Below are 26,738 nucleotides of genomic sequence, written 5' to 3'. Positions count from 1 at the left end.
TAATGTCTTCCACGTTCTTTTTCGTGAAGTCATTCATCCTAAGTCAGATAAACAGTCCTGATAAAATGTGGAATTCTTAAGTTGAAGACAAAATAATGAGTTTAAGTGAGATGTGGATTAAATCAACTTCAGGGTAACAAAACAAAAAGCCAGGTTGAATGATGAGACATCTGAAATTCGATCTCAAGATTAAAGGAAATAATATGACAAAAATTTTATTTTTAAAAAATAAAAACCAGGTGAGAAACTATAATGAAGAGGCATTTTAACTCGAGCAATGTTTCAATAGAGTAACATTTTTGAATTATTTTTAAATTCACATCCTTATTTTAACAATGGGAAACATCTTATAATAATTACTTATTTCTGCCATCTCAGAGGAACACACTGAGCCAGGTGAACTTTGAGTGTGACAAGATAACAAGTTCAGTTTAAAATTCAAAATACTTTAGGCCACAGACATGTCACATGGGTGAAGACACAGAGAGTTTAAAACTAAATGTCAAGTGCTAAAGCGACACATGTGGAACAGAATAGCTTGAAGCGGGAATGGGCAGCCGGCAGGCCGTGTGAACAGATGGACGGATTAAATAAGCAGCAGAGGGGCATGAGAGGGAAATAGAGAGAGGAAAAAGGTGATTAGGAGTGATAGAAGTGGTCGTCACAGGGGAGAGATCAAGGCGGAAAAAGAGGTAAGGATGGAGGGTGAACTGCAAGGACGAGGGAAAGAGTGATGGCGAGAGGGAGGAGAGAAGGCCATCGCTCACTCTGCAATCCTCCTGACACTTCCAGAGACGGAGAGGAAGAGGAGGAGATGAAACAGAGAGGGAGTTAGGAGGAGAGAAGGAGAGATAGAAGGGAGCACCTCAGCAGATTGCCTGTCAACCTCTGTGATTAATGTTGAGTCCAGAATACAGCTCAACTCACTTTGTGTGTGCGTGTGTGTTCAACCCACATGACACCGGCAAATAACGTCAGGTTGCCATCGAAAATTGGAAGCAACTGCCATTACTTTCCTGCCCCCTTGTCCTCATACTTCCTGTTACCTGCTTACATGCTTGTCTTTTATTTTGGGTCCATTTCCCTCATCTCATTTTTGTGTTTCTGACACCGTCCCTCGATCCCTTCCGGCGGACTCTCTGCCCTTTCTTTTAATTTAATTTAATAATTAATTTTAATTCTTAATTGAATGATTATTAATTTAATTAATTTAATTTAAATGGATGCTACCGTGTCACTGATGCTATTTTAAATCATAATGAAATTTAAGTGTATCATTGAATCTCCACAATTCCGTTGAATAGTCATAACATCTTATATACACTATAATGAAGTCCAATGTTAAAATGTCAGATAATTAATATGCTGAATGTTTTTTTAGGATTTTTTTTTTTAGGAACAACAAAAAAATACAAACTCTGACAAAAACATCAAAAAAGTCTGACCTGCAGTGAGCCACAATGGGACCTGCATCTGGCGGGTTGAGGAACTTGACCTGCCGTATGAATCCCAGCAGTCCAGTAGCGTAGCAGGGAACGCCATGATCCGGCCAGCTGGTGAAGTGGAACTGACGGAGTTCCCTGATCTCATGGTGACCCTTCTGGGAAACACACAGAGGAAAACATAAACACCTATTTTAACACTTAACATTCAGTCATTTGAAGTCAAACAAGAGACTTTTTTAGGTTACGTTAGTTAGTTAGTTTAGGTCAGGTTAGTCTGCAACCCACACTCTTGAGGGTGATGTTACAGGTGCCAGATTTCAACAAATGAATTGTGGAATGGTGGATATCTGCACGGTGGCCCCACTTACAGACAGAATTTGAGGAAAGTGTCATTATAGCTTCAAGAGAAAAGACCAGTTGAGGACACAAATCTCATGATAGCTGGTTCGACAGGAAGAAGCACCATAATTCACTGCCTCCTCCATTTGCAAGGACATTTAACATTCACTCAGAGTTTATTTCAACAAGGATATGAGAAGCTGTGATTGTGTTCTGTAACCACAGGGAATTCCCAAATAGCCCAAATGAAATGTAAAGTGAGCGAAAATCTCCTCATCCATAAAAGAGCCACAACCAAACTAAAAGGAGGAATGTTGCATTTGTCCTTATATAGGAAGAAAAATTATGCAATATCGCAAATAAATCTACGTGTAAGAACATCTCTGTTTCTTCTTTCACAGTAGATTTATTTGATCAAACTCAACAACTTGAATGTCATTTCTTTGCACGGCAGAAAAGACGTTTTAGAGTCCTCCAGGTGACCCTGACTGTAGCATGCCTGCTTGAAAGCAATGATAGATTCCGACTTATATCTTTATTCAGCTGCAGGTCTTGTCGTAGGATATAGAAACCTCTCTGACAGTGCTGTAATGCAGAAGGGGCATCTCCTCCTCGACCTTCCAGCCACCCCATGACACCAAATGTTGCTTCTTTAATAATTCAGACTCATCGATTCCTTCTCACGGTCCTCAACTAAATGGAGCTTAAATAGAGAGCGGTGCACCGTCAGGCTGTGCTCTACCCACCAGGAATGGAACTTGGGAGGAACGATTCTAGTCGGCAGGCTCGGCATTGGAGCTGGACTCAATGGGTATCTACGACTAAAAGGGTCTTTCAGTTCATCGCTGATGGGTGGACAGGGAAAAACTGTTTCCCAGAGAAAACAGAAGCAGGTTTGACTCAATTTCTGATTGATTTGCTCTCACATGATGATAAAAATGACTTCTGGGAATCGATAGACATCAGCTTGATACTAAGAAGCAGTTTGCCATGTTGGGGAGGACGTGAGGGAGGGAAATGGGGAAAGAGAAAGAGCGACAACCATCGAGAGCAGAAACGTGCACAGACGTTTTGGAGGCCCAAGGGATAAGAAACAGCACCCGTCGCAAAAAACATTCCTTATTTTTATTTGTCGTTCAATTGGATTTGCAAAGTTCTGAAAATTACCAATTTATTTCTGTTACTTGATGAAAAATCAACTATCGTAATTTCCGGACTATAAACCGTTACTTTCTCATGGTCTGAACCCTGTGGTTTATACAACAACGTAGCTTATATTTGGATTTTTACAGACTTAAGAGCGCTATGCTGCCAAAATATTGAGCCTCATCACATCACACCAATGAAATCACAGGCGTTTTATTGACCTTAAAGCACTCTAAATGCAGTGTTTTCGTCTGCATGTCCGCAGCTCCACCCACAGAGCTGATCTCCTGGAGACGAGAAGCAGCAGCTAAGACTAGCTGTGGTGTCCGAACTTTATTGTAAATAAAGTTTGCATGCAGTTCATGATTCAGAACAAGCCCAGTTTGTTTCATGAGTGAGTCTCCATGCTGGACTCTGGTTTCAAAACTAGTTTAGAAGTGATCCTCGTTCCTGCGTTTTTAAGCCTGGTGTACCACTGACCTTTCTACGGCGCACACAGACCACTGCACCCGCGGCTTATAGACCACTGCGGCTTATGTATGAGCAAGATCCATTTTTCTTCTTAAATTTAGCGGGTGGGGCTAATATTACTTACTAATAAGTTTTCAGTGGTACCACTCGGTGTCTATTTGTGCACGTGCATGGTCAAAACGATATGGCCTGTGCTCTTCACTAATTCGTCATAATTTTGTCTTTGATTATTCTACAATTAATATTTATGTATTAAATGTATATCTGGCATCACACTAGTGAATTTCAAACCGGGTCAGGCCGGTCACATCAGTCAAAAAACCCCCACTTTAAAATGTCTTCCTCCCAGTTTATCAAGCATACAAACACAGAGCCACGGGTTTTACAGCTGTTGTGTCTGGGGTGTGTGTTTGTGAATATTAATCTATTCAGTGAAGTGACAGTCCTTTCAAGACCAGCTTTCCTTTTGAATTTGAGAGCACAGTGTGCACACCCGCACGTACACATCGGCACACACACACTCTGAGGAGCTCAGGATTAATAGCTTGCTAAACGAGCTGACAGCGATGGCTTGAAGACTCGACTCTATAAGCTGCTTTGGCACGAGTGAAGATGGAGGCAAATGCAGGGAAAATGAAAAGAGGTGAATGAAAAAAAGTGACAGAGTGTGGAGAGAAGGAGGAGGGAGGGAAAGTGGGATGGAATAAAAGCCCATCAGCCCCACATCTGACAACTTACAGTAGGAACCTGCTGCGGAAAGGGCGTTGTTTTTCATGCTAGATTTTAGCAGTTATGCGCCATTTGCCTCTGAGTTAGTAAAAGCTACATGAACAAGTTCATATCATGTATATTGGCAATATAAATAGGTAACGTCAGGAAGGCAAACAAACAAGAGAACACTGTTACATGAGAGCGAAAAAAGTCCCAGACGACATGAACAAAAAAAGCATAGAATCAAACATTTGGATGAGAGGCTCTTTCTGTTGTCGCGTGTCCCTGCTGAATTCGCCTGAGAGGGGCTTTAGAATAATGGTGGCGTCTTTTCACACTTTTCCTTGCCTTTTCTCCTCTCAGAATCCCGGCTCGCCTGATTACAAGGACATCAATTATGTTACTGAGCCGCTTTCTGAACAGCAAGACACAAGCAAGTGCCACTTGTTTGCAATCCTCGCTTGCACAATGGCTCTGATGATAATCCAGGTTTCTGAGTTGTTCATGAGCGGGATTGATAACAGACAAAAGGCCAAGGGATCCAGGATTCGTGTCATGTTGGGGGTCACATGGGAAATAGTCGACACAACACTCATTTGAGGCCGACTTGCTTGTGTAAATACTGGGGCCGCTGCCTCACTTCCTTTGCTCAGTGCTTCATCCATTCTGGCTGAGGAAAGAAAAGTTCTTCACCTTCTGCACTGTGAAGGTCCGAATGACGTATTCGGCCAGTGGTTCTGTTTCAATCAGCGTCACCTTGATGTCTCCATACACTTCCGTCTCATCGGGCCAGTACCGCACACACTTCACCTAAAACAGAAAATGTACTTTATTGTTGTAGTTTAAACTTGTTTAAAACTTGTTAAAATTGTTTTTCATTTAGGAATTCGAAACAACAAGATTTAGAAAAAATAGAAGTCTAAATACAATGGAACAGTGAATGGAACTCTGAAACTTCTATGACTTATTTTGCCTACTTCTGTGACATTTTATTTTTATTTGCATGAATAAAAAAATGTAAGTGATGGTGGGTTAATTTCAAGGATAAAATTGATTTTGCTTCACCATAATGAGGATAAAATAAAATAATAATAAAAATAATGCAACATGTTTAGGTGCTATGACAAGGGATCAGTTTTAAATATTGCATAGGCTACACTGTCAGCTAAATTAATCAATAAATAAGTATCAATCCCACATTTTTGAGAAAAAAAAGAACAAAAATAATAAATCACAACAAAAACTGCGGCATAACCACCAATCTCCGCAATATCAGTAAAATAAAAGTAGCACACTACTGTATAAATAAATTAAATGTAAAAATGAACAGCTAGCTGCATTCCAAATGTAAATACAATGTGCCAAGTTAAACTCAATTTTAACTGCTGCCATGACAACCATGTGAAACTAGCCAGGAGTGTTACCAGTAAAAGAAAAGTAAAGGTAGCTACACTTCCTTCCTTCCGTAAAATGTCATCTTTAAATTGACTCAGGGAGCTTATTTGAATCTTGATTGGTTTTAAACATGAATGATGAACAAACACAAACACTTCTTAACTGACTTATGTTAACATAAGGCACTTCAAAGTCACACTAAGATCCAACTAGAACAGTGTGTCAAAATGCTCATGCAGCCATTCTATGCTTGTTTGTTTGATGAACCATCCCACGCCACTTGTTGGTGCTATGTGTTTTTGGATGTCATTTGCTGCTCAACTGTGGGAGTTTTGTGCACCTCCATGAGTTTGCCTGTTAAAAAGCAAATAGTTTATTTTAATTTTTTAATTAAAATGAGACTATTTTGTCTTGTGTAATGAGTTATACTTAATACCACAGCCTCCACAAGATATCTATTTTAAAATTAGTTCTCCAACTTTCAGCCAGTTTGTGCCTGTAAAACGTTTTCACTCTTGTCACAAGAAAACTCACCCTGCCCACCTCAACCAAGTTGGTCACCATGACGATAGAGGCGGAGTTCTCCTGCCAGACCATCCTCCAGAAATCCCTCACCGTCTCCTGCATGGGCCCTGACAGACACACACACATATTCATCAGCTGTGACCACTCAGATTTACTTGATCGCACATATTTTAAGGACACACACACACACACACACACACTCTCTCACACTATCAATCTCATACAGCAGGTTCATGGGCTTGAGGTAATGGGGTCTTAAATTTGTCATTGGCTTTTTTATAAGGTTTTTTTTAGATTTAGAGGGAAGTGAGGATATCGCTCAGGTGTGAGCAGACACACATGCACACAGTCCCAGTTCTTACCTTGAGTGGCGATGTAATGTCTGGGTCTGTGGTATCCCTGAGAGAGACAGAAAGGAACGCAAATTACGACACGTTTATTCTCAAGACGTAGACTGCTCTACTGCGCATTTATTTTCACCTCAACACCTTTTATGCCTGTTATGCCTACAAGCACCATAATATGCCTCGGTCTCATCTACTACTTATACATCAAGAAAATATGGCTAGAACTACATAGATTGACAACAGTAACGACTACTACTAACTACGACAAGTCCTTTTCCAGCTTGTAACAGTACTATATTGAGCAGAAAATTGTGCCACAACTACTACTCCAACTATAACAAATAATTGTAGCATAAATACGGATGCTTCTACTGCTATTGTGACTCAAATACAACAATAACCATAACTACTACTGCTGTTACTACTACCAAGCCTAACCCTAACCCTAACCCAAGCCTCACGACTACCTGCACCTCTGGTGCAACTATTGCAATGAAAACTACTAGTAATGCTACAAAAACAATACTTTGACTACTACAGCAATACCACCACCACTACTAGTGCTACTACTCAAATTACTACTAAATTTAGCAGTTATAACTCATAGAAACTACTTATACTACTACGAGAAACAGTAACATAACAGCTTCTTCTCATTCGCCAACAAATACTACCACTAATACTTAATCCAACTAAAGCTTAAATACTAGTACTACAACACAAACAATTTCTACAAATACTAGTGGAACTAATACTGCTAAAAGAGTTTACTCCATACCACGACTGCTGCGTTCAAGAGTTACTACAGCAACATGTACTAAAGCACTATGGCTAGTACTACAAAAGGAACAACAAAAGCCACCAGTGTTACGACTCATCTGGGCCCCTCCATCATTTTTCATCTCATCTTACTTGACATACTGTTACTTCATAAGCACTCGCTACCCTTGAATAACGACTTATTTGTCTCCACTACTTCTTCAGGCCATTACTTTTATGCTCGAGCTAAAATAGCAGGTCTGCAGGACAAATGAAAGTCCTCATCATAAACGTTCGTCCCTGCACACTGCCTCCCTCAGAGACCGATAACCTTGTTGAGATGAAAGCGTTCATCACTTTCATACTTTCTTTAAAAGCGTGCTAAAGGAATGGATTCCATCGCAGAGAGATAGTCACAATTCAAATTCCCTAATTTGTCCTTCTTTCTTTTCAGTGTTAAGTCTAAAGAGGCCCCTGGAGACTGAAGTGAGGCATTTGGAAATACACAGAGGCAGATATGAAATGAGCCCGGTGGAAGGTTGATAAGAGGAGCAGCCGATGAATGAAGCACACAGAGGAGAGGAGGAGGACATGGGTGAACGAGAGAGGATGCTTGGATTTAGAAAAGGAAAAGATTTAGAGAGTGAAACTCCTACTAAATTCAAGTGATTAATAGTTCCCACTGTCATTTTTATTGTGGCCTTCCTAGATAAATAATACATGTATTGAAATTTCAGCTTGTTTTTAGAAGGTCCATTCGATCCTGTAGCAGAGTTTAGAGTGAGCTCGATTCCTCTGCTTGCTCTAGTTTCCTCCATAAGTGCCAAAGGATCCAGTGGGAAACTGATGACAGAAAATGAATAGTAAGTGTACGAGGTTGCCTCTCTATCTATCGGCCCTGTGATGGACAGGTGAGCAGCCCTGGGTGTCCCCTGCCTCTTACCCCATGCAGCTGGGATAGACTGTTGACCTGTGTGATTCCTTGAAGAGAATTAATCAGTTGAAGAAAGACAAAGATTATTCCTAAATTCTATTGATTCTGGATGGGAATGTTATCATTTTGCCATGAATTCAGTGTTATTTTGTTTTTATTTAGTTTTATTTTATAATTTAACTAAAAATTTTACCACAGCTAAGAATTAAAATAGTTTTTACTTTTATTTGTTCAATGCCAAAGTGTCACAGTGAAGTAATTAAAAAAAATAAAATAAGGAAAACACTAAGCAATTCTCTTTTTAAGCAAGTTATTGTTTAATTTGCACAAAGGACAATTACATTAATGATGGAGAAATTATGTTTTATCATGAATTAAAAAGTTTAGCACAACAGCATTGTTTATGTCCATTTTTTATCAATAAATAAATAGATAAGACCGAGACCTGAGCATACAGAGAACAAGATCAAAACCAAGATATGATGGGTCCAAGACCAAGTACTCAAGACTGGTCTCAGTCTTAACGCTGCTCTCGAGATGCATTTTAAAGGCCTTGTTCTTGGTCATAAACTCGTCCATTGTTAGTCTTGGTCTCAACATTGGGTCCTAAAGTCTTGATTTCAGACTTTGTCTCTGTATGCTCTGGACTTGGTCTTGAGTCACTAGTCTATTGTGTAATTACCAAAAAGTCAGATCTGTAAATTCATGTTAAAAGTCACAACTTTCATCAAGAGCTCCTCATTGTTAGTAGGTTCCACAGAGGTGTTAACTTACGTCAATGTAGTTGGCGTTGATGTAGTCGGAGTGTGGATCCCCATCCAGCAGCTGCAGTCGAACTCTGGTGTGATCGTCTGTGGGGTCAGATAGCAAAAATACAACAAGCCTAAAGTTACATTTACCCACAGATCGGAACAGTTAGCTGACTCGGTGAGGAGTTCAAGACTGTTCCGAAGGTTTTTTTTTTTTTTTTTTTTTTTTAATAGGGACAGATATCGCATGCATCTGCATGCACTTGTGGGTTAGATAACCCAGGCAACTAGTTATGATAAATATTCTGGTTTGGTTTCTGCCATTTATTCTTCAAGGCTTAAGCCACAGTAACACATACTCGTGGATGTGACAAACACAGAATGAAAACTTCACAAGAGAGAATGAACAAAACCTTTAGGTATTAACCGTTGTACAAGACACAGTTAAAATAATATCTATTGATGGATATATTGAGGTGTAAAAAAAGACACTGGCATTCTTAAATATTACATTATTGGACAAGGTCAGCCACATGCTGTCCATGCCTGATCTGGTGGGAAGCACATGTCCACACATTCCTCTAAAACTCGTGGCCTCTCCAGATCTGCTCTGTTTGCAAGCCTCCTGCCTCCTCAGCCCAATTAGAAAGCCTCCTTCCTGGGCGGACTTGTGGAGGAATGGCCCTTCTCCCCCTCCATCTTCACACCAGTCGCCCGCCTGTTATGACAGCTTCTGACACTCGGCCGGTGTAATTACTGCTGTCAGAAAGCAGCCGGGCCACATGGGGTAATAAAGAGGAAGAGACGAATAAAATACAGTCAAAGACGGCAGAGGGGTCTACAAGGGGGGAGGGGGGAAAAGTGGTGAGATACCAAAGCGGTAGAGCAGAAGGCTGATGGATTAAACCCTGCTGGGTTGGATTCTTAACAAGAAATGGAAGGAAGCAGAAGTTGTGAACGAGGTGATGAGCCAGATTGAAATCTGATGGCACCGGTCTTGCAGCCAGTTTGTCGTGGCTCACTCAGATTTGCAAATTAGAGCTCAGAAATAGAAGGTCCAGAATTAGATAATCGATGGCCAGCTCTATTGATCTGAGGGCATTAACCATCGATGTACAGTGTACCATTAGTCTTGTACATTGCGCTGCATTTTGACAGAAAATGATAATGAGAAAAAGAAAACATGACTGAGAAATTAGATCATTCTAAAATTATGAATTCACATCAGCCTTCAAAGACCTTGTTTTTTACTGAATATATTTTGTCCATGTGGAGCAGCGCTGAGACAAGAAGGCAAGTGGAAGTGAAAAGAACAAGTGTTCTTGTAACAGCAGGAATAACCAGCAGTTGCTAGGTTACAGAAAACAAAATCACCTGTTGTCATTATACGCTGTCGCTCAAAAAAATAATGGTTGAGCCGGTTTGTGCCAGGAACTTGAGAGGTTCCCTGTAATTTTCAACTAATGTTTCCATTGGAAAAGTATGTATTAAAAAATGTTGATGTTTTGACTCATTGTGTGTTTTGTTGACGTCATCAATCAAGTCAAAAATGTCTCAGGATTCAACAAGCTTCTGGTGAAACTCAAGCATTCAGGTTTTCACAATGATTGAAATTGAAGTAAGAATTGAGGACACGTGCTAGCCACCAACCTTCACTTGAGCCGTGAACAAGTGGCACAGTCTATATCAGCCCTCAACGCTAAATGTGTAGGATGTAACACACTTATCACGTATCACTTTTTCTTGAGTTCTTGACGTGAATATAAAGTCACAAAGCAGCACCTCGTCTTCATCAGCTGGTCCCGAATAACAACCGAGTTGCTTCGGCCTGCAGTGTCCGAGGTTTAAGAGTCATAATGCCATTACTCATTAATGAGCTCCACTTCGCCATCGAGACTCATTTCATCGTAACCTTGTAGCCTCTGCAGCCCTCTTTTCCCTGCGGTCTTTTATTTTCTAGTCACACATTTTCCAGCCTTTCCTCACCTAAATGTTGTCCTTCCTTGGTTTCATGAAGGGCAAGAATAAGAGAAAATACTGTTGTTGTTTTTTTTACTTCTGAGCTTCTCAACTTTTAACTAGCATAACTAGCATCTTGATTTAAGAGTATAAAACAATGACTTGCATTCTGACTTCAACAGATGCTTATCTGTTTGAGTAGAAATTGGTGGACAAGTGACACAGGACCATTCACATCTCATTTAAGAAATGTCATGGAATTGTGAGATGAATGCAACAGTAGATATTTGCATGTAAAGAAGGAACATTTCTATGACCTTGCCTAACCCTCTCATTCCATGCAAAAGCAAATGTTTCATTCTCTAGCTCTTCCCTCGTCATCCTCCTCTTTGGTTCTGTTGTCTATGACCAGCAGTAAACAAGGACTGCTTTTCCTAGCCACCAGCGTTAAAAGCCACTTACACTCTCGAACCAAATCAGTGAGGTGTTAACACATAGAAGGGAATGGATGCCTCATGTTCACTAAGTTACAGCCACAAGTACTGCTTAAAGGAAGGGACGAGTTGTTCCACGGGCAAAGTTTCAGTTTAGAGGGAAACAAAAAAACGCTCGCAGAAGCAGGAAGAAAGTGCTGATCAAGACATGTCAGTCTTTCAAACCACCCCCCGTCTCCACCCGCTGCTCTCCTTGCCTCCTTTTCAGTCGCCACTAAGCAGGGATTGTGTCTGTCACAGATATACTTAATCAGTTAACTCCCTGCAGAGCTCAAATCACTCATGGTGTGCACTCTAGCGACAGAGAGGCTCAAGGCATTAGAGAATTTAATAGCATGCGAGATTGAGTGCCAGCAAGCACATATATGTCCTGTATGCCTGCACGCAGGGTTCCTCCCAAAACTACTATCGGTAAGAAATAGGACAAAGGTGGGCCATTACATTTCCTGAGAGTGAGGAGTCATAACATTTTATTAAAAGTAACTTCAAAATATGTGTCCTTAGGTGTGTAAGTATCTGTTAGCATTTAATGATAAGAAAATAAATAAGGGAAAATAGAGAGGGAATCATATAATAGTGCTATCCCTTGAAATACTACACATTCATCCGATTGAACTGGGGGGTGTTTTTACCAGAGGACATAGTCAATAAATCAATCAGACAGTCGGAACAAAAAATCATGGAAGCTCATACCGTTAAAAAGTAATAATAATAACTATTAATTACTATTAAGTCAACACAAATGTAAATTGAAGTGTCTCAACTGATATTCATACGTGAGCTAGCAGGCCTTTCCAGATAATGTCAACATTTCCAACAACAATTGTAGAGTCAAAAAAGTTCACTTGAATCATCATATTTTGCAAAAACACAGTGAAAAAGAAAAGAACAATATTTGTACTCATGATAAAAATGAAAGAAAAACAACCAGAGTAAAGACAGATCATTCCTTTTTAACCGCTGAAACACTTCAGCTGATAATGAGCTTGTAGTCCAGAGGAATTCATCCTGTTAGCGCCTCTAACAGCAAATTACTCTTCCTCCCCACACTCTTCTCCCTTATTAGTACCCGCTTTCTCATTGTCCAAGGAACATCTTCGCTTCAGTCCAGTGACCGCCTGGCTCCATTTTCAGCAGCTTCTGCACCAACAGAGGAGAAAAGTGTGTAATCTGCGGTGGTGTGAAGCAGACAGCTGCTCATTAGGGATCAGGAGACGTGAATTAGTCAATTGAGCTCGGCTGGAAACTAAAAGGATCTGAAATATGAACTTATGATCCACACCGCTAGCTGTGGCTGAAGGAAGTGGGGTCTAAGGATTGTGTCCGAAAGAGGTTCCCAAGGGTCGAGAGGATCCCAAGTTCCTCAGGGAATTGAAATAGATTCAACAGTGATCAGCGTCTCAAACGTAGTCACATGGCTCAATGCTGTCGGCCACGACTGCTACGACATGCTAGTTAGCCATATCCTGCCGCCGTCACTTTGAAGCTGCGTTCAGAACTTCAGTGTTTTCCCCTGCTTTTGCAAACATTCAAAACAAACCGAATCCACAAGAGAGAGGCAAGTGTTTATACATGTATACTATAAATGTGAGCGTGCGAGATGCTTATCTGGGCGTGGGTGACTGTGCAACAGGTGATAATATTTGTTGATAGTTGTTTGGTCAAACACACTTCAGAGGAGGTGTTGGCATTCTGGCTCGGCAGGAGTGTTTGGCAATCAAAGGCAGAGATGCTAGGACAGGACGACACGCGTGGAGCGACACACACAAACAAAGAGGCTTTCATCAGCATGACATGTTGCATATTTAGATTTCAGCGAGGCATGCTCACTTGTGCCAGAGGAAACCGCGGAATCAAGAAAGGAAATTAGGAAATTGCTTTTGTTTTTTAAAAAAAACAGCATGCATGTCTTTTCAACTATCTGAGTACAAAAATATTGACAAAAATACACCAAGCTAGCGATTAGCTTTGACCTCCTTACTATTTCATGGGGCAGAAGTCAAACCCAAACAACAATCAATGGATGCTGAGATTCATGTGGGATCAGACGCAGAAAGGTTTGTCAGGTAAAAGTCTGCTTCACATAAAGCAAATAACACACAGAGATAATCAATTGGTGATGGCAAGTCTTTTCCTCCCTCTTCTGAACTGGCTATTCTGTGGCTATACACAGATGGCAACTTCCGGAGGGACGCCAAGAAACTGACAACGTCAAACAAGAGTCATCTCTAGACTTGTCCTTATAGTTGTCTAGTCAGTTGGCTTCCCTTCAAATAGACAGAGATTTGCTCTATTCCTAGAGAACCTTCTTCAGTGCACCGCACCAACACTTTGGTCTACACTCAATATTTGAATACACCTGAGGCAGGATCTTGTTCTTAACTCTCTCTTTGATTGACAGTTACAGGTCACGAATGGATGGAGCATGCAGAACCACGCAGTCGGCAGGTTAGAAAAGAGGGGGGCAACGGACAAGATGAACATGCTCTTGAGCCTCATTTTCTTATCAAATGAATTGGAGAAATGCAACATAAAAATGAAACTGTGCGGCTATATATATATATATATATATATATATATATATATATATATATATATATATATATATATATATATATATATATATATCTTTGATAGACTGCCTCTTACAGAGCAACACCTGGTAAATTGAAAAAGTCCATGTCAAACCATGAAAGGAAAGTGACAGAAAAATGCATTACAGTTTATAAACACATTACTGACGGTTTCTGGTTGAGGAAGATGAGCAAGATAAAACATTCTAACAAATGCATAAAAAATCATCCATATTTACTCACACATGCATAGGCTCGCCAACACACACAGATACTGTATGTAAATGTTTGCCAATAAATCTGGCCATTTTGAAGGCTTCTGTTGAATAATAAATGACCATATGTGAGAGCTGTTTTATCAGCTGAGAGATAGAGGGAAAGGGAAAAAGGGGAGGGGAAGAGGAAACTACGAGACGGCAGTAATGAGGGAAGGACTGTGTTTCACCTCCAACTGTAAACTCTCAGAAGAAACCAGCTGAGATACATTCAGTCACACAGAAGAGGAAAGAAGACCAGGGAGGTTTTTAAAGTTTGCTTTTCGCATCTCAGCCTTTTCCTCAATGTTGACAGCTTGCCACATGGTAGTGCCAGCAGAGAAATGAAGTGCAAATAAACATTTTAAGAATCTAGTGAGTGAAATCACATGCTGCTGTGAATCCTGCTGTTGAGGAAGCTTAACCAGGTCACATGAGAGGGTTCACACTGTACCCAAGACAGGGACACTCACTCAGACGTGTGGGATTCAGCAGCGGTATAAATTTGGGAATTCATTGCTCACCTGACAGAAAGGAAGGATGATGTTGGTCTTAATGTAATGGGATGCGAAAAATACTAAATAAAACAAAACAAAATACATATATACTGAAGCGCAAAGATCTAAATAAATATAGCAACGCGTATTAGTTTCACAGTTTGATTTTTTGTCTTCAAAAGTTACACCATAAGTCGTAAAGGAACGCGAAAATAAAACTTGAATGCACTAAACTTCAAAATATTCCTTCAATTTTCTTACAACCAAATTTTTTAGGACAAGACATACAAGCATAAATAAAAGCAGTTATTGTCAGCCTAATTTAAGGTATAACTAGTAATGAAATAGCAGTAAAGTCAGAAATAAAATTGCCAGTTAGCTTACGGATTTTCTGGGACCACATGTGGCCCAGAGGCCACACTTTGCAGGAACATTTTTCATCAATGTCATCAACGCAAACTGTCATCTTCATTTTTCACCGAAGGAAGAATGAACAAACCACTTCACAACTCCCACTTAAGCAAAGCAGAAGCAAAGATGAAGGAAGTTGAGAGCGGAATTGCAACAAGGATGAGAAGGCACAGTGAGGAGAGAGGACAGGAGGCTGTTAGATTAACATTTATTCAGTGTGCTGAAGGGATTTCAAACATGGCATCAACTGTTTGTCTTTGGCAGATAGCCGGAGGAAGAGTGTGTTCACACTTCAACTCAAATCAGTGTTTTCTAGACTCAGTCCAGGCGAGAGTGGAGATGGAAATGTGTGGATAAGTGTTTGCATGACATTATGCGGCTGGTTTCCTCGCTGGGTAGCAACAATGACGATGGTGTAAGAGGTCATGCGTGTGCCCTTGCATTCTGTCCTTGGCCACTCCACTGTGACTTCAATGTCAGCTTGATTCAAACTAGAGTACCACCCACATTTTCTGTACTGCCCTTGAATCTATTCATCTTACAGCCATTTTTTTCTTGACGTTTATAGCCTTCTAAGGAACCAATAAAGTCTTCATGTGCACGGATGTGCATGTTATGTGAGCCGTGTGTGTCTGTGCTCTGTTTCTTGAATCACAGCAAGCTGCATTGTCAGCTTGGACCTAATAGCAAGAATGTTGCAGATGTGAGTCCAATCATTGGTCATGGTTTATGTTCTCTTCTGCTTGAGCGACTTTCCATTAACAAACCAGACAAACTAATGACCAGTCCTGGGTATGGTTGGGTGAGTTGGCAAAAAGTAAAATGATCCCAGTTTATTTTATTTCTTCCGACATTGGAGATATGGATTCTTCTGTTTTTTGTTTAAAGAATATTAATATTCCGTTTTCAAAGCATCTGTAACAACAGCTCTATAAACAACATGCATTCAAAGAGATTGACATTAAACAAACACCAAAGCAAATTCAATTTAAATATTACAAAGAGAAGTAACAAAGGAAAGCTAAAGTTCCCAAATATGAACTTGCAGATGAGTTGAATTATTTTACTCAATCTTAGTAGCAGACATTCTATGACCACGCACTGCTGCAACAACAGAAGGCAAACACTATAATTTGAACTTTCTGAGGCCACCTTGACCGTCATCAAGTCGATTGAAAACACTGCAGCCTCTAGTGGTTAGGGAGGAGCGCTCATTCAGCAAACGTACACGATTATTCAGCCAAGCACTAGCGTCCACTGCCACTCACTCCAAGTAGTTGTGCTCAGCTCCTGTATTCCACTGCCCAGGAATAACCAGTAGCATATGAATGGACTTCATGATCCTCTCCAGAGTCCTCCCAGTCCATGTGATTTCTTCCCTCAGGCGCTTGATTCACTTTTTCCAACTAACAGCAACAGACTATTGTTCGGAGTGATGTTGTCCACTGTGAATGGGTGCAGCCCGAAATGACCACTTGACAGAAATGTGCTCTTTGATTAGCGGGTGTTCAAAAGCTGCTAATAAAAGGCATCGTCTTTTCACCATGTGACACAAAAAAGTGCAATCAACCGAGTCTAACTACTCTCATTAGGCATTTAACAACCTCAATCATAAAATCACAAGCCACTGACCAAACACATTCTAAAGCCACATGATGGTCATCAAAAATTATTACTGCATAAAGTTAACATGTAGCTTTCAAAGTCAAACTCAAATTGAACTTAAGACATTACACAAATGCACGTGGCAACAATAAGTGCAAACAGTCTGAATGTCTGTCTGAAATGACTTGAATTCCCTCTGCTCTAACAGCTAGATCAGCATGAGAACCCAATCCTCTTGTTCCAATAACAGAATTCACTGGCTCCCCTGAGGGAAGTTATGAAACACTTTCTCAGGAAAATCTGTCTCTGTGATCACCGCAGCCCATTCAGACAGTTTCCATTATGTGGCACTAGTAATTAAGTGTTTTTACTAATAGTGAATTCATCATAATTCCTGTTGGCTACAAAGTGCCTGACAGGCTATTCATCTCACAGCAATGTTTCATTTAGAAGCCTTCAGGTTGGTGGTGCGTTTTTGTCTCGACATCTGAACCTCAATAATTAGAAATGGACGTGCGGATCAGGCTATAAAACTCATACCTTCAAGACTCCAAGACAGAGAGTCGCAATAAAGCAGAGATTGTTGGGAGCTGAGTGAAAATGCCACAGATAGAATCTATTTAACAGGATTCTTTCGAACATTCTAGTGTCCAAGCACAGATATAACTTGGTTACCTGTGATCCGAAAATGATCCTCTGCGCCCGCCCTGACTTCCACCTTCATTTATAGTCATGGGATTATCGTGCTGAAGTGGTCAGTGCACAGTCAATGTACTACAAAAATCCTAACAAAAATACCCACTGATCTGATTGTAGAGCAGCGCCACAATCTTCATTCCACGTTATTAGCAGCAGCTAATGCTGCGAAATGTGGTTTGATCTAAAAAACACTTTCCTAGTTGGTGGGATCCCCATTGGCCATAGCAATAAAGTTGATTCTGATTCGTATTCTGACTCTGATGTCAGGTCATTAATGACAGCCCTGGACTGACATTAAATTCACAGGAGTCATGTCTTGCCAGCTTGACAATCAAACAGCAACAGCTGGCAAAAGTCAGCAGGTGACTCATCATAGGCGGACAGCATGGCGGTGAAAATGGTACTAAAATACAAAAAAAAAAAAATAACAGAAACAATCATTTAAAGAAAAATAGCCTTGAACTGAAAGCTATGAAGAAGATCCATTAGATGAGCAAGTGAGCTCTGAGGATAAACCAAGAACTATAAATGGGAGACACCAAACCATTCAACCAATAACAGCGGTCCTGATATTAGATTCTACTCACAAGCAATGATGTTTCCATAGCGATTCTTGTTGCGGTTCTCGTCCTTTTTGGCTGTTTCCCAAGGTGAAGTCTGTCCCTCCGCCAGAGCCTGGACACACATGTATGCATATAAATACTGCCACATGCCACAAGCACACAGAAAGATGCACGTACATAGGACAGGAGCATGAATATTTAAAACGCAGAAAACATGTGTTGAGCAAAGCAATTTTTTTTTCTTCATAACATTTGATACACGTAGGCAAACAAATCAGTCAAGGTCTACAACAAAACCTCCTGAAAAGAACACTCATTAATCATTCACTGATTCACGTTATTCATGAATATTGAATATTCAGAACATTTTTTGGCCTAACTTTTTTTTTCACCATTTTATGTCTGCAAAGGAAGCTCAAAACCTCATTATTAGAAGAACACCTGGTTGACCAGCTGAAGCTGGACCGTCCGCCGTGAAAATGAGTCAGGGTTGCGAGCCCTGGACCAGTGAACAGAAGAAGAGCACAACATTGCGACCGCTTGAGTAGCAAAGTGTAGATGGTTGTCCAATCCAAGCTCCAATCCAGCTCTAGTAAACTATAGGTGTATAAGTATGCACCTTTTAATTGTCATCAATACAACTCATCTTGTGTAGTCTGCTTGTGTATTGAATTTATGAATGTTGTCCTTTGTGAGTACCATGTTATGAGCTAATTCATATATATATATATATATATATATATATATATATATATATATATATATATATATATATATATACACACACTTTCTAACCAAATAACTTTATCGAAAGCCAGATTGAAAAACACTCACAAAGTCAATACCTTTATAAAACTGATAAAACTCAATGTTAACAATCCCACTATAATTTGCATGCTTTTGACTTTACAGTAACATCGATTCATGGACGGCCGTCTCAATGGGGCGTTGGCTCTTTTGAGCTGGAAACATGACAAAGCTTCCCATCCTGCAGGTCGCCATATGGGCAGCAAACAGTTCTAGAACAATTATACCACTCTGTGGGAGGCCTTCAACGCACACACAAACAGACACACATAGCCTACAGTGGCGAGTAAACAGTTCTTTTTGGAGTCCATTAAAGGGCTTAGGAACACCAGGCAACAGCTTTCACTTTCACTGATATGACCCATTTAAACACACCCACACACACACGCATGCTGTGACAGTGAGACAGACAACGAAACTTATCGCTCAGTTAAGCGGAAAATTGATTCTTTTTAAGTGGTAGTATGAGTCTGTGTGCCAGTGTGTGCATTTGTCAACACGTCACTTTTGCTGCATATATAGAAAATCGAAACATGATGGACAGGCAGCATCCATCAGAGGCTCCTGTGTGTTTGTTTTCTTTCTGTTTTTTCTTGATGCGTAGGTTTAACAAAAACTCAAACTAGCATTTATTAACCGTCTCTTTTTGTCCTTTGTTTTTTCTTGTCAACGTGCAACAGTCAGTGAGGAGTGTAATTAAAATGTGGAAAATTTTGTCTTTAAGGTCAACGCAGGTTTTGTGAATTAAGCTTGGTCATGTTAGTTACATATTGAACCTGTCCCTTGCGATTGGCCCCAAGTCAGAGATCTAACATTCAGTCACAGTGATTATCATTTGATAATCACAATTTTCTTGATATATTTTGTAATTGTGATAATGAATTGCGATTGTTCAAGATGTCTCTGTCGTGGTCACGGAATGGCAGGGCATCAGTGTCCTGACATACATTAGTCTAACACTATAGCCTCTTGTGTGTAAATGAAAAATGCACAGCATTTGGATGAAAACAAGACGTCAGGTCTTCAATAGCATGTGTGGCTATTATATGGATTTTTACAGGCTAATTAGCGTCATGCTGCCAAAATATTGAGCTTCTTCACATCAAAAATATGAAATCACACATTATTTGTCGTAAAGTGTTGTTTTCGCCCATGTGTCCACAGAACCACGAAGACGAAAAGCAGCAGCTGAGACTAGCTGTGGTGTCAGAACTTTGAACACGTGGCCAAAACAGCGCATTTTCAGCCCTTTAATATCAATAAAAGATGTGAGGAGTTCATGATTCAAGTTGCCCAGTTTGTTTCAGAAGTCAGTCTCCATGCTAGACCTCATTTTTAAAGCCAGTTTAGAAGTGATCCTCATGCATATTGAAGCCGGGTGCACCACTGACCTTTCTACACAAACACAAACAGCACCACAATAGCCATGGCTTATAGGTCGCTGCGGCTAATGTAATATTTTCCTTCTTAAATTTAGTCAGTTTGGCTCATATTCCGGTACGCATTATAGTCTGGAATAATCTAGTTGAAAAATCAAGTTCCTTTTTTTCCCATTTAAACTGTTAAACCTCAGCTCAACTGTGAATAAAGGTAGCTTTCAAGGTGTTAATATGCTCAATTGCAAAGCATGCAGAACCTGTTGGAGACTTGAGGCAATCAATAAACACAATTTTAAAAAATTTATGTAGTGATCTATTTTGACATGCACAGAGTGGTGTTGCCTCCATGGAAAAACTTAAACGTGGTGTGGAAGAATACGTGGATGAATGGTTTCCTGCTGCTCAAGTTGATGACTACTGCCAAACAAACCATGTCGAATGGCAGTGAAACCATTCATGTGCTTGGTGAACACAGGAGCAATCAGCGCTCTATTTGAGACAGAAGGAATACAGAATGCAAACAATTTACACCAGAATTACATCACAGAGGTCACTTGGTACTCCTTCCTCTCTCCATAAAAAACGAGACACATTGTTGACAATTTATGTACAATCAGTCCTCTTCAAATCAGTCGGTAACAGGTGGCAGCAACCAGAAGTAATATGACTTGGACTCCACCTCTCACACTCTCTTTCACCCACACAAGCTGAATAAATGGATCTTTCTTGCCTCAGAAGTGTCTGAACTGAAATGTCAGGAATGTAAATATGTGACACTTTTTTAGTGCTAACACTGACTGTGCACTGAAAAATATTCACTCCAGTAATGGCAGCATGATATTACAGATTCACTACGACTTGGTTAATGAGAAAGGATAAAATGACGTGCAAGAATAAGGCATTCAAGGAGTTTTGAAATGAAGGAGGATGGAACTATCTTCAAAGGTGAGAACAGGTGAGAGGAGACACAGCATTCTCCCTCCCCACATAAGACAGGCATCTTCACTGTCAACTTTTAAAAAGCTTATTCAAATGCATTTCAGACATTGGCTTTAACCAAAGCACACAGCTGATCTGATTAGTAACTGTACATCCCCAGTGTTTAGTTTTATAGTTTTAGTTGCCAAGCTGTATTTCATGCATTTTATTATTGCGCTTTGTGTATTTTATTGGTTTAAATGTTTGTTTTTGTCCGCTTTTCATCTTTGTGCTGTTTTTAATGTCTCTATGAATAGATGTGCTACAGTACGGTAGAGTATGGTGTGATAATAAAAGGTGAACAACAGTGGATGCTGCAGTTTCTTTTTTCACTGTTGTTTATCAGTGAAACTACTGTTGGGTCATGACATGACCTGCAACTCACCCGTGAATCAATTGTGTTTATGAATTCTGGGGTCAAAGGAAGGTTTTGTTATTCCTATTATCAGATTGGAATAGCAGCTGATCTTTGGCCGTTTTTCCTCGCAGTTGCTTGTTATGATCAAAACACCAGTCCAGGGCAGAGTCAGTGAACGCGTCATCGTTTTGTGTGTCTTCACCTCGTACTCCTCCTTAAAGCCGTAACCCTGTCCACATTTCATTTGGGTGATGTGTTGGAGGAGGTCCGCGACTCGGATGGCTGGCTGAAACTGGCCGGCCTGGAACTGACCTGAGAGAAACAACACAGTTACAGTGCCATGGATGGATAATTTACAGTATGGTTCCATTGCAAGTTTTCGATAGATAGTTACCACGACTATCATCATGATTTTGTGCCCAATGCAACTGGGCCAGCAGCTTGTTCAATAGGGCCTCAACAGGATTTAAACGGATCTGTCAAAATCAGATCTTTTAATTAAATAAATAACTAAAAGAGAAGAAATAGAGTGACCAATGATGTGCAGGCTCACTGAGACGTGACCCCTGATCAATGAAGTTTGATACCAGCTTAAATCCAGCTATGTGAGCAGATCAATGGCCTAATAAAGGCTTGTTCTACTTCTTCTTTACATGGAGGAGTAATCGACTTCATGAACAAAAGATCATCAACAAGCATACAGGAGTTTGAGCTCAGCTTCACGTTAACATGGCTATTGTGTTTTAGTGAAATAAATCCTAAGAAAAGAGAAAGGGTGACTTATTTTCAAAATAAAAACACATTTTTGTTCTCAAATTTAACTGCAAAAATCACTTGACTCCTCACTAAAAAGGTTGATGACTCACCACTCTGGTAGGAGAGCTCCACAGACTCACAGCCTCCATATGGAAAGCTCTGCAGGGTCAGCGATGGCTGGACGAGTGACGGCTGGCTTCCATCTATCATCGTACAGAAATAAAAGTCTTACCATTGTTGACAACACAACAGAATCAAGACAATAAAACTGTCAAGTGTGAAGTGTGAACATTCTCTCGGCAGGCAGTGACAGAATTACGTGGCCCGGGCTCTGATTTGTGCCAGATAACAGCACTTAATTGCAATATCGCTCCATCAATTAAGGTGCGGACAGATACACCGGACAAGCGTACGGGTCTTATTGGAGAGGACAGATGGAAGGCGGTATTCATGAGGGACGGAAGCAGAGACATGGAAATCTGTGCCAGGGGAAAGTTGACAAGTTTAGACTCAATATGTCGCCTCCTCTGCAAAAATACACATCGACCAACATAGTACTCTTCAGACACCGGGATGATAACTAGTGAGCAGTATCATATAAAATTGAGTCCATGTTTTCTTAATAGCTCTATTTGCACGTTAATGATGGCTGCAGATTCATTACTGGTCCAAATTGACTTCACAAGGACCCAATCTAAACACGGAGCCGCTTTAACCGAATGAAGAATGAGCTGACCACACGGGTCACACTCAGGAACCTGCTGCTGCGTGTGTTTGTTCCATAATATACAGTGTAAGAAAGAAAAGCAGGTAATGACACTAACATTGGTTCAGGATGTTTTTCAGTATGTTTTAGTTTCAGTTCGGTGCATTTTTGACACAACAAGGGACATATTGTTTTGTATTTTCCTAAAAAACATGACATCAATGTATTTCTTTTAAAATAATGCTCAAAACTAAAAATAAATAAAGAAAGAAATATTGAACACAAAATGATTTTTCATTGATTTTGGACAAATTGTGGGTATACAAAGAACATACTCAATCCTCAGTACAAGTTTTAACAGCAGAATTACTTGCTGCATGCATCGGAATCTTGAACACAACCTTTCAGTTGTTGATTTGTTTTGTCTGCCGTGCTGTTTACGGTCTGTGATGTGCTTCCACTTTGTGGACCATATGGGAACACATATTAAAGCACTATAGTTCCCCATGTGCTCGGATAAACCTGTGCCGAACAGGCAACTATATGCTCGGGAGGTTAAAGTCAACAGCCATATCTGCAGGAGGGCAACTGAAAAGGAATCAAATCACTTTGCTGGTGACTTCTTTTCACTGAGTTTGTACCCTACATCAATTGAGCATCTCATTTTGTTAGGTTCTGTGAGCCGTGGGAGAGTGACCACCCAACCTCTCCTCGTTGAAGTGCCAACAACACATTCAGGATTAATGTTGTTTACACCTCTGTATTTTGGGATTCTTGGATTCAAGTCAACCAGCATTCCGAGGTGACCTGCGTGACTGAACTGCAGGATGAAAACAAAAAGATGGCAGGCCAAAAACTGTTAAAAATGTGAGGCACTGTTTCCTTGTGGGTGATGTTTGGCAGCTACATAGTTCCATTAAACACGCCATGTCGCCACAGAGTCACTAAGAAGAAAGTTCCCCGCAATGATGTGAGTGCGAAATGCAAATGTGAAGCTGTCTACCTATAGAGCTGCGTGTGGTAGGCCAAGGTCAGGTTTACATTGCATGAAATAGAGCCACTGCGGTGGGAACGCTATGCAGCTGATGATGGAGACATCTCAGCCTAAATGGAATTAACTAACCCTGTATTCATTCGTTCACACGTCAAGGCATCTTTGAGCCAAACAATGAGAGGAGGAAAATGGTGTGCAGCTAGTGTATTTTAATGAAGGCGTTGCTGGAGGAGTGTGAAGGCCACTAACTGTCTGTGTGAGTGTGTGTGTGTGTCAGTGCCGTCCTTCGTGCTTGGATATATGCTAGATGAGCACCCCACCCTTCCCCACCCACCTTGGGACTTTACAGAAAAACAGTGAAAGAAAATTTGGTTTCATATATACTGTACGCTCAAGACGACTAGCAAAATAAGTCAGAATAATTGATCAAAAAAGACCCCAAATTGCATAGGTTAATGAACCTCTATACAATGGAAGGTGTGTGAAGTGCAAGACCTTAAGAAGGATTGGCCTACACCAACAGAAATGGGGTAGGAAAGAAGTGAAAATCGTCACTTTTTCTGAAAATGTCTTTTACATTTTGCCATTCAGTCTGACTCAAGCAAACAATACATAGACCAAACCGGTCCTCAAAGGGCCTCAACGCCGCTTTGAGTTTGGTGGTCTCAACAACAACACGAGAAAAAAGTTTTTCAAATGTTCCACTTTGCGTGGAATGGAATGGAGTGCACTGATTGCAATAGAGAGACCAGCAATGTCCTTAACTCTGGCCACAAATGTTTGTAGTACCAACAACGTTAGCATTGTTTGCTAATGTGAAACATTATTAATGGCAGACATCATAACATTATGTCAAAAGCCAATGATGAATATTCATCCTATGGTTTACTAACCATTAGAAAAATAATCCTCCACTGAGAAGAAACTGTAGTTTTATAAATACAGACATTGATTGAACATTTATTTGAATGAAGCTCTTTAGAAAACATAATCAAGATAGATGCATTTAAATTTGAAAGACACAAAAGAGCAAAAAGCAGTATAACTAGCTGGTTCGCAGGTCACAAAGATCAGCGAGTCTAGACAGTATTTGAGTGGTTTGCGTCATCTGACCTCCCTTCTGCTGATACACAAAAGAAAATGCTCAGAGTCAGGCTCGACGTCAAGTCCTTCTGTTGCAAGGATGTTTAAAGAAGTTTCTTTTGATGGAGTCTTTAGAAACTTCACCGACAATGGTATGTGGGAGGTTTCTTCAGCGTGAAAATGCTGAGAAGCCAAACAGCTGAAAGAAGGCTTCTGTATAACAGGTCTTTGAGTTGAGAGGAGAGAGTTTAAATGACTTGATAACATATTTTTCTGATGCAGTGGTGTCAGTGCTGGCTCTACCCAACTTTGATGCACACAGAGAGATTAAATAATTTTTTTAAACCACTGAATCCCATTTCCAGCTAAGAATGATGCTCCTAGTGATAGGCATGTCCCTCGACTCTACAATAGCATAAAAAAAATCAAGCCACTCTGCCTCCCACCTTTGCAAACATTATTAAAACTACATGGTGATCTAAAACAAGGTTAAAAACATGCTATGCTAAAAACAAAGCCCTGTTTTAAAGGCAAGTTGGACATCGAGTCTGCTTCATCACTTCCTGGAACCATTTCACCATGATCGTTGCTTCAGCTACATTGATTTACACTCGTGATGATTTATTTAATGGACTTGCTCGTGTTGCTAGTGTCGATACAAGCTAATTCCTTTTTTTCTGTTTGATAACCACCTTCTTGTCACGTACTACTAATGGCGTATTCCAGGAAACACCTTAAAGCTTTTTTAGCTTTAAGGTGTTAACATTATTATGTCCAACCCCTATATATATCTTTTTTTTGTTTTTTCCTTCATTTATCGGTGGCATCACTTGGTGGAAGAAACACAGCGATGGTAAATGTATTTTCTAGAGGCATTAATCATCCTGTAAAATTTTCTTGGGCAGCTGCAGGGTTACCCAATGTTAAATTCGGCATCTATTTAATGCAAATTGTGCGGCTTTCACAGTAACCCGAAAGTTTAAGCAGAAATGAAGCAGGAAAGCACTGAAACGTGTTACTCACATAGACATAGAAGAGGATTATGTCTGAGACTTCTGGTATTCTGCTGTATATAAGCTAATTTATTTTGCACAGTAAACTCTAATTTAATTCCCAATACTTTCTTGACTTCCTGCTCATTTTGTAAACACAGAATATGACACTCCCATCATCTGAACATACCAGCCAGTTCAAAACAATGTACTGGGACCAGAATAAGCACGGGTTGTGCTGGCGTGAAACGCCTTTGTCTGTTCTTAATAGCAGCAGTTGACTGTGAGAGGTAGTACAATGATTTTATCTTCACAAAGGAGAGTTGACTGAACACTTCTAGTACTAAATACTGAGGAGTACTGATGTGTAGTCAGGGCCACATTCCCAGACTGTGTGCATGAATTAAGACTGCATTTTTCTCATTAAAGTTTTTAGTCAAATCCAGAACAACTTAAATAAACAAATACTACTTGCTTATAAAAGGAAGTTCAGTAGGCGAAATGAAATCAAATGAAGTTCAATAGCTTCATTTAGCATCAGGCTTTGCATTTCTCCTTCACTTCTCTTGAAACACGCTGTCTTTTCCCAAAAGCAGAAAGCCCATAATTCCAACTCACAGCCGTCGCTCTTTCAATTATTCTTCCTGGTCTTCTTCGGCATTACTCAGCGTGTAAGGTGATTACTGCTAATGGCAGTCATTTTGTGGGGCTGTAATGCGGCCCGCAATGTGTTTTTAGGCGACACATTTAGAAACAGTCTTATAAAAAGACCACTATGGAGTACCTTTGGTTTGCATCACAGAAGTTGG

General features: G+C 40.3%; 1 protein-coding gene across 15 annotated transcripts in view; it reads right to left on the bottom strand.

Moving 5' to 3' along the window:
- The window catches only part of LOC128760226 (receptor-type tyrosine-protein phosphatase T-like), a 204,070-nt gene that overhangs the window by 10,906 nt on the left and 166,426 nt on the right, over positions 1 to 26,738 (bottom strand). For 10 of the 15 annotated variants that reach the window (XM_053867382.1, XM_053867386.1, XM_053867387.1 and 7 more), the window contains 8 exons: positions 22,265 to 22,357; positions 21,601 to 21,710; positions 17,901 to 17,988; positions 8,847 to 8,932; positions 6,395 to 6,431; positions 6,042 to 6,139; positions 4,806 to 4,922; positions 1,446 to 1,600 (listed from right to left, as the gene is read on the bottom strand). In XM_053867382.1, coding sequence (XP_053723357.1) covers positions 1,446 to 1,600; positions 4,806 to 4,922; positions 6,042 to 6,139; positions 6,395 to 6,431; positions 8,847 to 8,932; positions 17,901 to 17,988; positions 21,601 to 21,710; positions 22,265 to 22,357 — 784 coding nt within the window. The remainder of the gene's footprint in view (positions 1 to 1,445; positions 1,601 to 4,805; positions 4,923 to 6,041; positions 6,140 to 6,394; positions 6,432 to 8,846; positions 8,933 to 17,900; positions 17,989 to 21,600; positions 21,711 to 22,264; positions 22,358 to 26,738) is intronic. The other 5 variants (XM_053867383.1, XM_053867395.1, XM_053867397.1 and 2 more) reach the window with 2 other exon arrangements.

The sequence above is a fragment of the Synchiropus splendidus genome, chromosome 6 (genome assembly GCF_027744825.2).
Source record: "Synchiropus splendidus isolate RoL2022-P1 chromosome 6, RoL_Sspl_1.0, whole genome shotgun sequence".
NCBI classification, from domain to species: Eukaryota; Metazoa; Chordata; class Actinopteri; order Syngnathiformes; family Callionymidae; genus Synchiropus; species Synchiropus splendidus.
This window is presented reverse-complemented; position numbering and strand designations above follow the sequence as displayed.